At 45.2% G+C, this 12,712-nt stretch overlaps 1 protein-coding gene across 1 annotated transcript; it reads right to left on the reverse strand.

The window, feature by feature from the left end:
- Positions 1-94: 94 nt before the first annotated feature.
- On the reverse strand, positions 95-2,448 carry DYNLL1 (dynein light chain LC8-type 1). The gene is made up of 3 exons (XM_049619237.1): positions 2,325-2,448; positions 1,988-2,125; positions 95-424 (listed from the first exon to the last, which is right to left on the reverse strand). Exons 2-3 carry the CDS (start codon positions 2,117-2,119, stop codon positions 287-289), a joined length of 270 nt encoding a protein of 89 aa, XP_049475194.1. The 5' UTR covers positions 2,120-2,125; positions 2,325-2,448; the 3' UTR covers positions 95-286.
- Between the last annotated feature and the right edge of the window lie 10,264 nt (positions 2,449-12,712).

The raw sequence follows: 12,712 nt of genomic DNA on the forward strand, positions 1-12,712 counted from the left end.
CTTCTCCAACAGATTTATTTTTGAAAGGAATGGATTTTGAGGAGGAAAAACATGGGGTAGAGATATTGAATAGAAAATAAATACAAATGTAAGCTGTTTTGCTAATTGTTTTATAACCACAACAAATTCGTACAGAGAATGCCCTGTACAAAACAACACAATAAAGGTTCAAAGATCAAGGTGTTCCCCTAGGCAAGGCTGAAGATTTCAGTCTCTGGTATTTGGAATTTAGGCTGCAGTCCTTGTTTTTGGATGGATCACTGGGTGTGTGACACAGTCCATGCGATTAACCAGATTTGAACAGAAGAATGGCCACTTGGCCCAGGTAGAAGTAGATGAAGTGTTTGGTTTCATGTGTCACATAACTACCGAAGTTCCTCCCCACGATGCAGTGCCAGGTGGGGTTGTACTTCTTGTCAAACTCCTGGTGGGGGGAGAGGGAGGAAGAAAAAGAGAACACTAGAATTTCAGTGCTAAACCAGAGGTCAGTTTGCCTCCTAGATAAGTAGAGCCTGTAGGGGCAGAAAGGAGGAACGTTAGCATCTGCAAATTCTTAGCATGAAAGAATGTTCCCCAGCTCCAAGTCGCCTACATAGTGCATTAATGCAAACATACTTGCAGTCTGAGCTAAGCTGAGAATGGGGGTTGGGGAGGTAAAAGGCAGAAAGGGCAGCCTCAAAGGGTGCTTTGTTATCATGGTAATTTCACCTCCGTATCTTTTATGATATTGTTAATTAACAGCAGGTGATAACAGTTTCAGTCTATCAAGTCATGTGTAAACAGAACAAGTCAAAATTATCCCTCTGTAGGTCATGCACCACAAAATCCAAAATGGTCACTATTTAGCCGAAAATACCCCATTCCTTAGCGCGCTCCAGTATCAATGAAAACAAAAATATGTCCAAAAGGGCAAAGCCTCAATTAACATCTAAACCACTGTGTGAAAATTTGAAAGGGGCACAGCAATCCACTGTTTCTACAGAAAGAATGCTAGAAGCAGAATCCGACAGCCACCTGGTCAGATTTTATCCTTAATTGTAATTTCAGTAGCCCTCTCTGCCACATCTATCCTGACGGTGTCCATCTACCACCTGGTACACAAGGACAGCAAATTACAGAAACAACTTTCCCTGTTTTCCTCACCCAAAGGGGCTCTGAGGAGCAAAACGCCCGTGATGATTTCTTCACTTAGGCGACTGTAGGGCAGGGACCAAAGCTAACCTTTGTCTATAAAATTCTTACAAGTCTCTGTGATGAGTTACACAAAAGTCGGCTCTTATACAGTGCATGCAGCATGAACATCTTTCAGACCTATTGGTATAACATTCTTACAAGCTAGATGAACGCACTGCTGCGTTGGTCAAAAAAGGTATTTCTGTTCCATCTGAAGTCTTTCATCTCCCTATTCTCAACTGGGAACCCTCCCACGGCTTAGGCTGCCAGCTTCCTTCCCTTCCAGAAAACACAGCTCGGAGAAATTGGCAGTCCTGCCAGCTTTCTACAGAATGCTGTTTACCAAGCCCTCACCCCAGCCCCCTAACCACCACCACCACCACCCACTTTCCCTCAACTGCCGACTAAACTCCCCACTGAAAGGCTGGCAACATCCCCCTCCGGCCCGGCTGGAAACACCCACGCAGCACCCCCCCCGCCCCTCCGGAACACCCAGATGGATCCTCCGCGCAGGAATCCTGCAGAAGGGGGAATCGCTGCTCCATGATCCTAGAAACCGTTGCTAGGTGGCGCTTTCCCCCCGCGGAGCTGGGTAATAAAAAAACTTCAGGAGCCGAGGGTCTGGTCTTCTCATCAGGAGCGCAAAATTCATCTGCGTCCTTTCTGGAATCCTCTACACCCGAGCTGCCCTGCGTGCCTCCAAGGACCTCTGCCAAGCGCCCTGGGGACGCAGCATCGGGGAGAAGGACTAAGTTGTGATTCGCCCCAGCTGTGCGCAAACGGCTCGAGCCCCCCGCCCGCACTCCGTCCTCACCTTCTTAATATGGGCCGCAATGTCCTTCTCTATGTTGTATTTCTCCAATGCCTGGGTCGCACACTCCACCGAGTCCTGTTGCATCTCCTCCGACATGTCGGCGTTTTTGATCACGGCCTTTCGGTCACACATGGTTACCTGGGGGGGGCGAGGCCCCGGCAAGGGATAAGAAGTTGGGGTGCAGGTTGTGCTTGAGGCGCCAGCTCCCCCAGCCCGCTCCTCCCGCCCCCCACCCCACTTCTCAGAAAGCGCGGGCCGCGCGGACCGAACGGCGGGAGAAGTCTGTCGGGGGATGTAACCAGGCGAAGAAGCCGACCGCAGCCCCCGAGTCCCTCACCGAGGAGCAGGGGGTGGCCAACTGCAACGGTCTCCTGGGGGAGGGGCTGGCGACGCTCACAGCCGGCTGAAGCTACCGTCGCTACCGAAGCCGTGGCGCATCTAAGGAGCCCCACGCCAGCCGCCGCCGCCTAGTGCCTAGGCCCCGCCCTGCTCCCGCCGGCCCCGCCCCCCATCGAACGATCCCATTGGCTTGACGCAGCCCCCAGGACTCTCCCATTGGCCCATGACCTCAATGGTTCCCTCAGGATCTTTCTCCTGCATTTTGTTGCGGACCACAATGCATCTCTCGCGGCGTCGGTTGCCCCGGCAATGGGCTGCACGCGGTGAGGCCCACACACCCCGAAGGTGGAGCTGGGGCGGGGTCGTAAGGACCACCCAGAGACCAGAGGGGTGCGAGGAGACTTTGTGCCCAAGCCGGGAGAAGTGCCTTCAAATTTTCGAAGTTTGTCCCAAATTTGCGAAGGTGTTCTCGAATATCTTGGGAAGTTGGGTGTCCTACGTACGTCTCACCTCCACCCCAGGTCCCAAGGATTTGGGGATTCTGACTGAGGTAGCCAGTCCCTTCATTGAAAGTGTATCTCTGAAGCAGGGCCGGCTTTATGAGCAAGTGACCAGTGCAGTCGGAGAAGAGGGGCCCCAGGGTTTGGTTTAATGCTCTACTCTCGAATTCTTGAAATTATTGATTTTTTTTTGTTTGTTTTTTTAACAAGGGATCCCACATTTTCATTTTGCAGTAGGTCCTGCAAATTCTATAGCCGTTCCTCTTCTGAAATTTGGGGTAGTGGGCCAAGGGAGGTGGGGAGGTCTTCAGGAATGGGAGAGGGTTTCTTTATCCTGCTGGGCAATGGAGACTTCCTTTAAGGGGCTAGGGGGCCATCTGGGTGGATTTGGGAGTGCTGATCCCAGGTGTGTGTGTCTAGGGTGGGGCTTCTTGCTTTGATGAGGCAGTCTTTCCTGTGTGGGAGTTTCTTGGTTGAGGATTTTCTCCAGGGCGGAGGTGCCCAAATGGATAGAAAGGCATCCCTCAGAGGTATTTTCCTCTGGCTTTGGGAGACCAACCACTATGTGGTTAAAAAAGCTAGGTCTTGGGGGGTTGGGGAGCAGGGTCAGATCTGGATTTATATCCCAGCATTGTTATTTACTAGCTGTTTGAATGTCAATTTTCTTATCTGTGAAGGGGGACTAAATATAAAAGGAAACCACTTCATAGGCATGTTGGGAATATTGAAGGAATAATGCCTTTAAAGTTCTTCAACACAATGTTTGACATGTACTAGGTGCTCAATGAATCTTATAAAAGACTATCAGCTGATGGAACTGTCCCAAGAGTCCAGCAAGATTTTGACCAACCCTTAAATGCCTATGATGTGTTTTTGAACTTCAATAAGCAAGTTACCAGACTCATCATGCAACCAGAAGCTTTCTGTTTACATTTCTGCATTTTTCTTCTTGACCACTCACTCTCATTAACCCAGAACCCCTTAAAACAATTGGACCAGACAGGCACATAACTCCAAAGAGAAACAGATGGGAATAATGAGCGCCTCAGGCATCACATGTGCGTATCAATTAAGTAAAATTAAGAGGCTTTTCCAAGTTCCAGGTTTCCAATGGAGGGATTATGAGTCTCAGGAGTTAAAATAATTCTGTATGGTGTTGCTCCTGAGGAAGAAGTTGGGCTGGAAATAGGGGTGAGGCTGGGTTGCTGCTTCTACCTGACTTGGGTGCATGATTCAGAGCTGTGGAATCTCATGATTCCAGAGCCTGTACTGTCTTGGGGGCCTGTATATATATATACATACATATATATGTGTGTGTGTGTGTATATATATGTATATATATACACACGCACACACACACTTATATATTTTTTCAAATATATGTATTTATCTCTCTGATCTATGGCTTGGCCAGCTTCTGTTTGAACAGAAGGAGCTGAGAGTAAAGTATATGCCATAATAAGAATAGCAACTGTTTATTGAGTGGTTGTTTACCACCAAGTGCTTTCATTCACTCAGTTATTCCTCACAACAGCTGGACCTAGGACCCCTTTCCTCCTGTTTTCCTCTTTGCTTTTTTTTTTTTTTTAATATTTATTTTTGAAAGCGAGAGAGAGCACAAGCTGGGGAGGGGCAGAGAGATAGGGAGACACAGAATCTGAAACAGGCTCCGGGCTCTGAGCTGTCAGCACAGGAGCCCCATGCGGGGCTCAAACCCACGGACCGTGAGATCATGACCTGAGCCGAAGTCGGACGCTTTGCTGACTGAGCCACCTAGGCACCCCCCTTTGCTCATTTAGATTACAGCCCAAATGCCACCTTCCCTGACATCCCATCTCTACCTGCCCTCTACCACCACGCTTCAGTGACTTTCTACAACGCTTATTTTTACTCCATTGTACTTGTTGCATTTATTCCTTCAGAAGAATTATCTCATGTATTTATTTGCTTGGTTATTGTCTCTCCATCCCTGTCTTGTTCACTGCTGTATCTTCAGCATCTAATTCAATGTCTGCATTGAATATATAGTATGCATTGAATTAAATATGTGTGGAATTAAAATTACCAGGTCTTATATCCCCATTTAATAGATTAGGAAGTTGATTTTCTCAAGGTCACATTGTTAATAAGTTCTAGGTCTGGATGACCTAAAATCCATTCTCTTAACTTCAGTGTTATTATAGTTAGCTAAGTAGACAATCTGCCTTTTTCTTATTTATAACTTTGAAGATAAGGAGTTTGAAATGGGATAATGTTAAAATTTTATTTTTTTTTAAGTTTATTTTTTTATTTTGAGAAAGAGAGAGGAAGAGAGAGAATCCCAAGCAGGCTCCACACTGTCAGCAAGGAGTCTGACTAGGGGCTCAATCCCACAAACCATAAGATCATGACCTGAGCCTAAATCAAGAGCCGGACACTTAGCCGACTGAGTCACACAGGTGTTCCTAAAGTTTTCTAACAGAGAGTAGGATTTTCTTTAATAAATGCCTATAACTTTCCCTCCATTTGTAGCACCTGCCTTCCCTAGCATCTCCTGTGTTTGTACCACTCATCTCAACCAGCTCTTGACTCTAATTATTTTAAATTGGAAAGTAGGGTACTACCAGAGACCCTTGCCTTCCTGGGCTATGCTTAACCCCTAGAAACTCCTAGGTTTCTAGGAACCAAAAACCTTGCTGCCTTTTTCATTCCTTTAGCACTTACTTTTGCAGAGTTATTTCTTATTTCCTATCTATTCATTCCACAGTGAGGTATCCCCTAATTATCAGAGAAATGTACTGTGCAGTAAGGATGCTTCAAATATGTGCCTAGAATCAGTTACACTCCCATCCTCAAGGAGCTTCTAGTCAATAGTAACCTAAACCTTCTAGTATCATAGGTTTGGGGTTTGAAGGGACTTCAGAATGCAGGGGCCCAGCCACTAACTCTTAGTGAGGTGAGGTAGGTGGGAGTGGTAGGAACTATGACAAATAGAAAAACCCTTTCAAAGGTGTGAGGCAGATACTGCCATTTGGGAATGCTGCCCCAGTGATGCTAAATCTTCTGATTTTCAAGAGAGATCAGAGACCTGGATTATTTTTGTGATAAATATCGTTTTTAGTGTACCTGGGTGGCTCAGTCAGTTGAACGTCCCACTCTTGATTTTGGCTCAGGTCATAATCCCAGGGTCATGGGATCCAGCTCCACTTTGGGCTCCAGGCTCAGCATGAGCCTGCTTAGGAGTCAGTCTCTCTCTCTCTCTCTCTCTCTCTCTCTCTCTCTCTCCCCCTCCCCCTTTCCCTCACTTGTGCTCTCTCTCCCTAAAATAAAATTTTAAAAAATATTTTAAAAAAATTTTTTTAATATTTTTTGGGCTCTATACTGACAGCATGGAGCCTGCTTGGGATTCATTCTCTCACTCTGCCCATTCCCTGCTCACTCTCTCTCAAAATATACATTAAAAAATAAAATAAAATACAGTGCAGGCTAGATATGGCCTATGGTCCTCTCATCTAGTTGAATACTCTCTTTTTGTATTCAGGAGACTCAGAGAAGGTATAATATATAAACATATAGTCTTTGTCTAGAATTCCTGACACAGAGCTCTAAATACCCTTAGAATTTTCTGAGTGATAAGAGCATCTTTTGTTATTCATAATGAGCCCCTATTAACTACTGATACCTGAGTTGATGCCAATGAGGTGACTCTTTGTGAGGAGGGTGCTGGATAGCTTCAAATATCTAGATAGCTAGTCACAAGAGGAACCAACCCTGTTATTAGAGGTTTGAAACTTTCTGTTCCCACCCCAGTCATGTCCCCTTCCCTGACCCTCCCCATCTCCTCACCTGGGAAGGGAGAGGGGCTGGCGATTACATTGAATCTCCAGTGTCCATGTTATATAATGAGATCTCCATAAAAGCTCCAAAACCTTGAAGTGCTGTGAGGGTGGTGCCCCTGGAGAGGGCGTGGAAATCTGCAATACCCCCACCCCCAATATACTTCTCCTCCATTTGGCTGCTCCTGTAAGTAGAGTGCTTTCTTGAATTTTGTGAGTTGTTCTAGAGAATTATCACACCTGAAGAAGCTGTCATGGGAATCCCCAAATTTTTAGTCTCCTGGGTGAAGTGAAGGTAGCCTGGGAAGCCCATGGGCAGGGACACCTGAAGTGGGGGCAGTCTTATGGGACTGAGCCCTTAGCCTGTGGGGTCTGTGCTAACTCTGGAAGTCAGTGTCAGAATTGAATTGTTGGACACCCAGTTGATGTTGGAGAATTGAAGAATTGGTATGGAAAAATAAGTACTTAGTGTTGGGGGTGAGGGGAAAAACTGTGTCAGGAAAAAAGATACTACAGAAGTAAAGGGACCTGCTCATGATTACATAGCGAGCTACTTATGGAACCTGGTCTGACTCCAAATCTGGTATTCTGTCACATCATACAGACTGGCTTGTCCTTGGGTGCTGAGGATTTTATATTTTCTGGGAGTGAGTGGAGTGTGGTGTATGCTTGCTAATTGGCACATAATGTTTGCTAAATGAATGCTGAATAAATGAATGGATATAGCACCAAAATGCCTACACGTAGAGCCCCACAAAGATGATATCTGGTGTAGTTTTGATTGGCAGCAGGAAGGGGACAACTCATTATAGCAGAGACTCAACAAACCACATTCTTGTTTGATCAGAACCATCTGATCAGATTTAGAAAGCCTGAGAATAGGTCATTTCCAGGGTCCTCTGGAAGTTCAGATGACACCAGAGTAAAACCACTATGACGCCACCAAATAGAAACCTCAGAGAAGTTTCCGAAATCATCCTTCATGATTTTTGCCAAACCTGCACCCTACCTCTACTACTATTTATTCCATATTTTTCTTTAATTAAACTTTTATTTTCTTAAATAAGTATGTTTTAAAAGGCAAATGTATGTTATGACCATAAATGGAAAACCAGTCTCATTTGTTATAAATGTAAGGTAAGTAACTATAAAATAAATATTTGAATATAAAACATTTTGTCCTCATATTGCTTAACTGATCTTGGAGACCACTAGTGATATGGTCCCACACTTGGGATGTGCTGCCCTAGTGGAGGAGGGTTCTTAGAAGGGGTCCATGGTTGGGTTTTACAATCCCCCTAGAATTATGCACAAAATGTGTGTTGTGCTCACAGGCATTTTCCAGCGAGAGGATCTATAGTTTCCATCAGATGCATGAAGGGATTTAGAACCCACGGAAGATAAAGAACAATTGCCCTAGAATAACCCAAACTCCTGGAATGAATGTCACAATTCCCTCACCAGATCCCACTGAATTGGCCCACCTGGCGTTCCAGAGCTTCACCAGTCTGGGCAACTCACTCTACTCCACTTCTAGGTGCTAAATTTGCTTGAAAAACCTTCTAAACCTGAAAACATGCATTTTATATTCCTACCATGGGAAATCACAATTAGCAGGAGGCAAAATTTCTACAAACATAGGCTTTGGGATCAGACAGATCTGCCTAGGAAAAACCTAAGTTGTGCATCCTCCTGCAAGTTAGTTAACCTCTAGAGGGGCACGTTCCCGATTTTTAAATGGAGTTAATACCTTCATGATAAGGTGGTGGTAAGGATTGTATTAAATAATTCATACAGAGGTAGCTCAGTCAGTTAAGTGTTCAACTCTTGACTCTTGATTTCAGGTCATGATCTCATGGTTGGTGAGATCAAGCCCCTAGTCAGGCTCTGCTGACAGTGTGGAGCCTGCTTGTGATTCTCTCCCTCTCTCCCTTCCCCTTCCCTGCTCATGCTTGCTTGCTCTCTCTCCCCCTCTAAGTAAACATTTAAATAAATAAATAAATAAATAAAGTGTCTAAAGACCTAACCAAGGTCTAAAAAAAAAAACAAAAACAAAAACAAAAACAGGTAGCTATTGCTGTTGTGTATTGAGACCCTACTATATGCCAGGCATTTGGGACACATTGTCTCACCGAGTTTTCACAACTCTATGACAAGGATATCAAGAACTGCTGGTCTCTCCATTACACATAGGAGGAAAGAGGGTCAGAGAGGTGAGGTCCCTTGCCAGAAGTCACCCTGCTCAGAAATAAAAGAGCTGGGTCTGACTCCACAGTCACATATGATAGATGGAACCTCTGAGCTGTCTCACCTCCCCAGACAAAATGAGCTGATGGGTGTTCCTGGAGACATTTAAGCATCCCTGGCTCCTGGCAGAAGTCCCCTACATATATGTTGGATGGATGGATGGATGGATGGAAGGGATGGATATTTCAAACTGATTCAGCATTGCTTCCTCTCACACTTGACCCTAGATTGATCCTTGACTGTCTTGATCTTCTCTGGAAAAACTACCTTTGTATTTTAGCCACCACACTTTCCCAGGGCCTTCAGAAAGCCCTTTGGGATTGTTCATAAGCAGGTTGGGGGATTCCTTGCAGGGCTTGGAGCTCTACCCTCACACAAACAGGCTAGAAAGGGTGACTACCTGCTCCACCTCCACTCGCCACTGGTCCAGGATTACACCGTCCCCAGTCCTGTGCAGCGATTACTTTCCGAGGTTTTCTGGGACCTCAAGCCCTTTCTTGGATCAGTTCTGTCACCAACCTAGCAGCCCTAGCCCTCCCTACCTGAAAGGACATGTGAGATATGGCCTTGCAGCCCCCAGAGTTGATTCAAGGACTCCTGCCCAGAAAGGATGGGCTTCATGGGAGAGTGGATAAGGCCTAGGTTTGAATCCAGAAGCTTCTTCCCCATGGAGAAGGGCTGGCACTAGCCTGGGGCTGGCAGGGGAACTGAGCTTTAGAGCCAAGTACTGTACTGCAGTGCAGGGAGAGTGAGGCCATGCAGGCTAGGACAACTCAGGGAAGAAAAATCTCCTCTCTGGCCAATAGCCAAGCCTTGACTGAGTGGACAGACCCCTCTGAAGGCTTACTGTTCAGTCTCCTGTCCATGGTGGCAGCAGATAAATTCAGGAACATCCAGCCAGAGAAGCCTAGTAGCCCACCTCAACTTCCTCTACCCTTTCTAAGGTGTGTAATCTTAGGTAAGTCCACCTCTCTGAGCTTCAGTTTTCTCATTTGTAAAATGGGGATTGCAATAGTCCTTGTTTCTTAGGAACAATTTGGAGATTGAGATGGTGTGTGTAAAGTATACAGTGCAAGACTTGGCACACGGCAGAAGTCAACAATGCCAGCTACCAATTATCATTGTTACCCTAAACCAGGATTTTTCCACTAACATTTTGGACCAGAAAGTTTTTTGTTAGGGGGCCATCCTGTGCATTGGAGGATGTTATCAGCATCCATAGCCTCTACCTACTGGATGCCAAGTGCACTTCATACCCACTGTCAACCAAAAATGTCTGTAGACAGCACCAAAAGTCCCCTGGTGGGTGACACGGCCCCAGTTGAGAACTATTGTTCTAAACAACCTAGACTGAGTCCAAATGTCACAAATCCCAAACTCACAGCCCCGTGTAAAGACAAGGCAGGTAGGCCTACTACGGATGAAAGGATGAGACATCCAACAATTACAGAACAGGTTCCCTCCAGAGAACACTAAGAAGCTGGACCTAGGTTTGCTCTAGGAGCTAACAGCCCCCTCTGACTCACTAGTGACCTCAGTGTTACTCTTTAATTCTATGCAAAGTGGCCTGAGTTAAATCTCAATTATTCTAGGGCCCAGACAAAGGGACAGGTAGCTGGTATCTGATTTCTGGCATCTGCATTCTTTTTCACTGACTGGGAGAAAAGTTGATTCTCCAGAACTCAAGAGTTCATTCAGACCTTCATTCCTGACTGCTGAGAGATTTTTGAGAGAACTAGATGTCAGTCATTGTTCAGGGTGCTGAGGATTATGATATTGTGATTTATAATGAGAAATATATATATATATAATATATAAATTATATATATGTATATTTTTATATATATAAATAAATAATATATAAATATATATTTCACCCAGGTTCCTGGCTCACAGCTCCCAAAATCTTGGAATTTCCTGAGCAGTTACAGAAATGGCAGCAGCTTTTTTTTTTCTTTTTAAACAAATCTCAGCTATTCTGTCATTTTATTTGCAAATAATCAGTTTGCATCTCTATGGCAGCATTTTTGTCATGACATTTGGTCTCTAGTCCAGTTCCTGAAATGGGTGAAATGGGTGTCTTGTTATCATAATAAGTCCTTCTCTACTGTTTATGTTAATAAAGTGACTTTTGGAAAGTACTTAAGGAGAGTTGATTGCCACTGGAGCCAACCACGTGATCAGAAGGTTGGAACTTTCAGCTCCACTCTGACCTCCAGGGGAGGGGTGAGGGGCTGGAAATTGAGTTCAATCACTGATGGGCAGTGATTTAGTCAATCGTGCCTATGTTATGAAGCCTCCATAAAACCCTAGAAGGACAGGGTTTGGAGAGTTTCTGGGTTGGTGAACACGTGGAGATGCAGGGAGAATGGCATGCCGGGAGAGGGCATGGAAGCTCTGAGCCCTCTCCCCATACCTTGCCCTATGTGTCTCATCCATCTGGCTGTTCCTGAGTTATATCCTTTCATAATAAACTGGTGATCTAGTAAATAAAATGTTTCTCTGGTTTCTGCGAGTTGCTTGAGCAAATTAATCAAACCCAAGGAGAGGGGCGTGGAAATCTCTGATTTATAGCCAGTTAGTCAGAAGTACAGGTAACAACCTGGGCTTGAGACTGGCTTCTGAAGTGGGGCGGGTGCGGCAGTCTTAAGAGGACTGAGCCCTTAACCTGTGGGTTCTAATGCTATCTCCAAGTAGATAGTGTCAGAATTGAGTTGAACTACAGAACATCCAGCTGGTGTCCAGAGAATTGCTTGTTGGTGTGAGGGAAAACATCCTCCCCATATATAGTGATTGGTGACCAGAACCCTATTAGGAATGTACAAGAGAACAAAATGGACAAAGTCCCTTCTTCATGGAACTTATATTCTAACAGGAGAATAAAGATAATAAACAAGCAAAAATACGTCATACCCTGATAAGTGCAATGGATGATAATATAGTAGAACAAGAGAACCAAGGGTGACAGGATGAGGAGTCTTATTTTATTTATTTTTTTAAATGTTTATTTATTTCTGAGACAGAGACAGAGCATGAGTGGGGGAGGGGCAGAGAGAGAGAGGGAGACACAGAATCCAAAGCAGGCTCCAGGCTCTGAGCTGTCAGCACAGAGCCCGACGCGGGGCTCGAACTAGGGAACAGTGAGATCGTGACCTCAGCCAAAGTCGGATGCTCAACCGACTAAGCCACCCAGGCGCCCCAGGAGTCTTATTTTAAATAGAGGTTTCTGGGAAGGACTCTCTGATAAGGTGCAATTTGAGCCAAGATTTGATGACCTGGCTACTGGGTGGAGGATAGAGTGTACAGAAGCCAGTGGAGGCAGAGAGGCCAGGCATCAGATGGCTTGAACAAGGCAGGAGTTAGGATGAGAGGTGGTTGACTTCTGGATGTATTCTGAGGGTGGAGCTGACAGATTTGCTGATTAATTGAATGCAAGGTGTGAGGGAAGAGAGGAGTCAAGCATGACTCTAAGACTTGTGGCTTAAGCAACCAGAAGAATAGATTGGGTTGGGGAAGGCTGGCCAAATCAGGAACAAAAAGTTGTTTTGGCCATGTTAAGTTTGAGATGCCTATTAGACATTCCAAGTGGAGAGTTGGATAAATAAGTAGTTGGATATATAAGTTCTGGGAAGAGGTCCAGGCTGGTGCTATAATTTGGGGAGTCATCAGCTTATAGATGACATTTAAAGCCATGGGACTGGATGAGATCACCACTGAGGGAGAAGTACTTGAAGATGGAAGAGGTTATGCTTATTCAGCTAGCCACATTATCTGAGCTTTTAACATGGGCCAGGCCCTAAGGTAGGTGCTAGGTATAAAGATGT

This window comes from Panthera uncia (genome assembly GCF_023721935.1).
Source record: "Panthera uncia isolate 11264 chromosome D3 unlocalized genomic scaffold, Puncia_PCG_1.0 HiC_scaffold_8, whole genome shotgun sequence".
Classification (NCBI taxonomy): domain Eukaryota; kingdom Metazoa; phylum Chordata; class Mammalia; order Carnivora; family Felidae; genus Panthera; species Panthera uncia.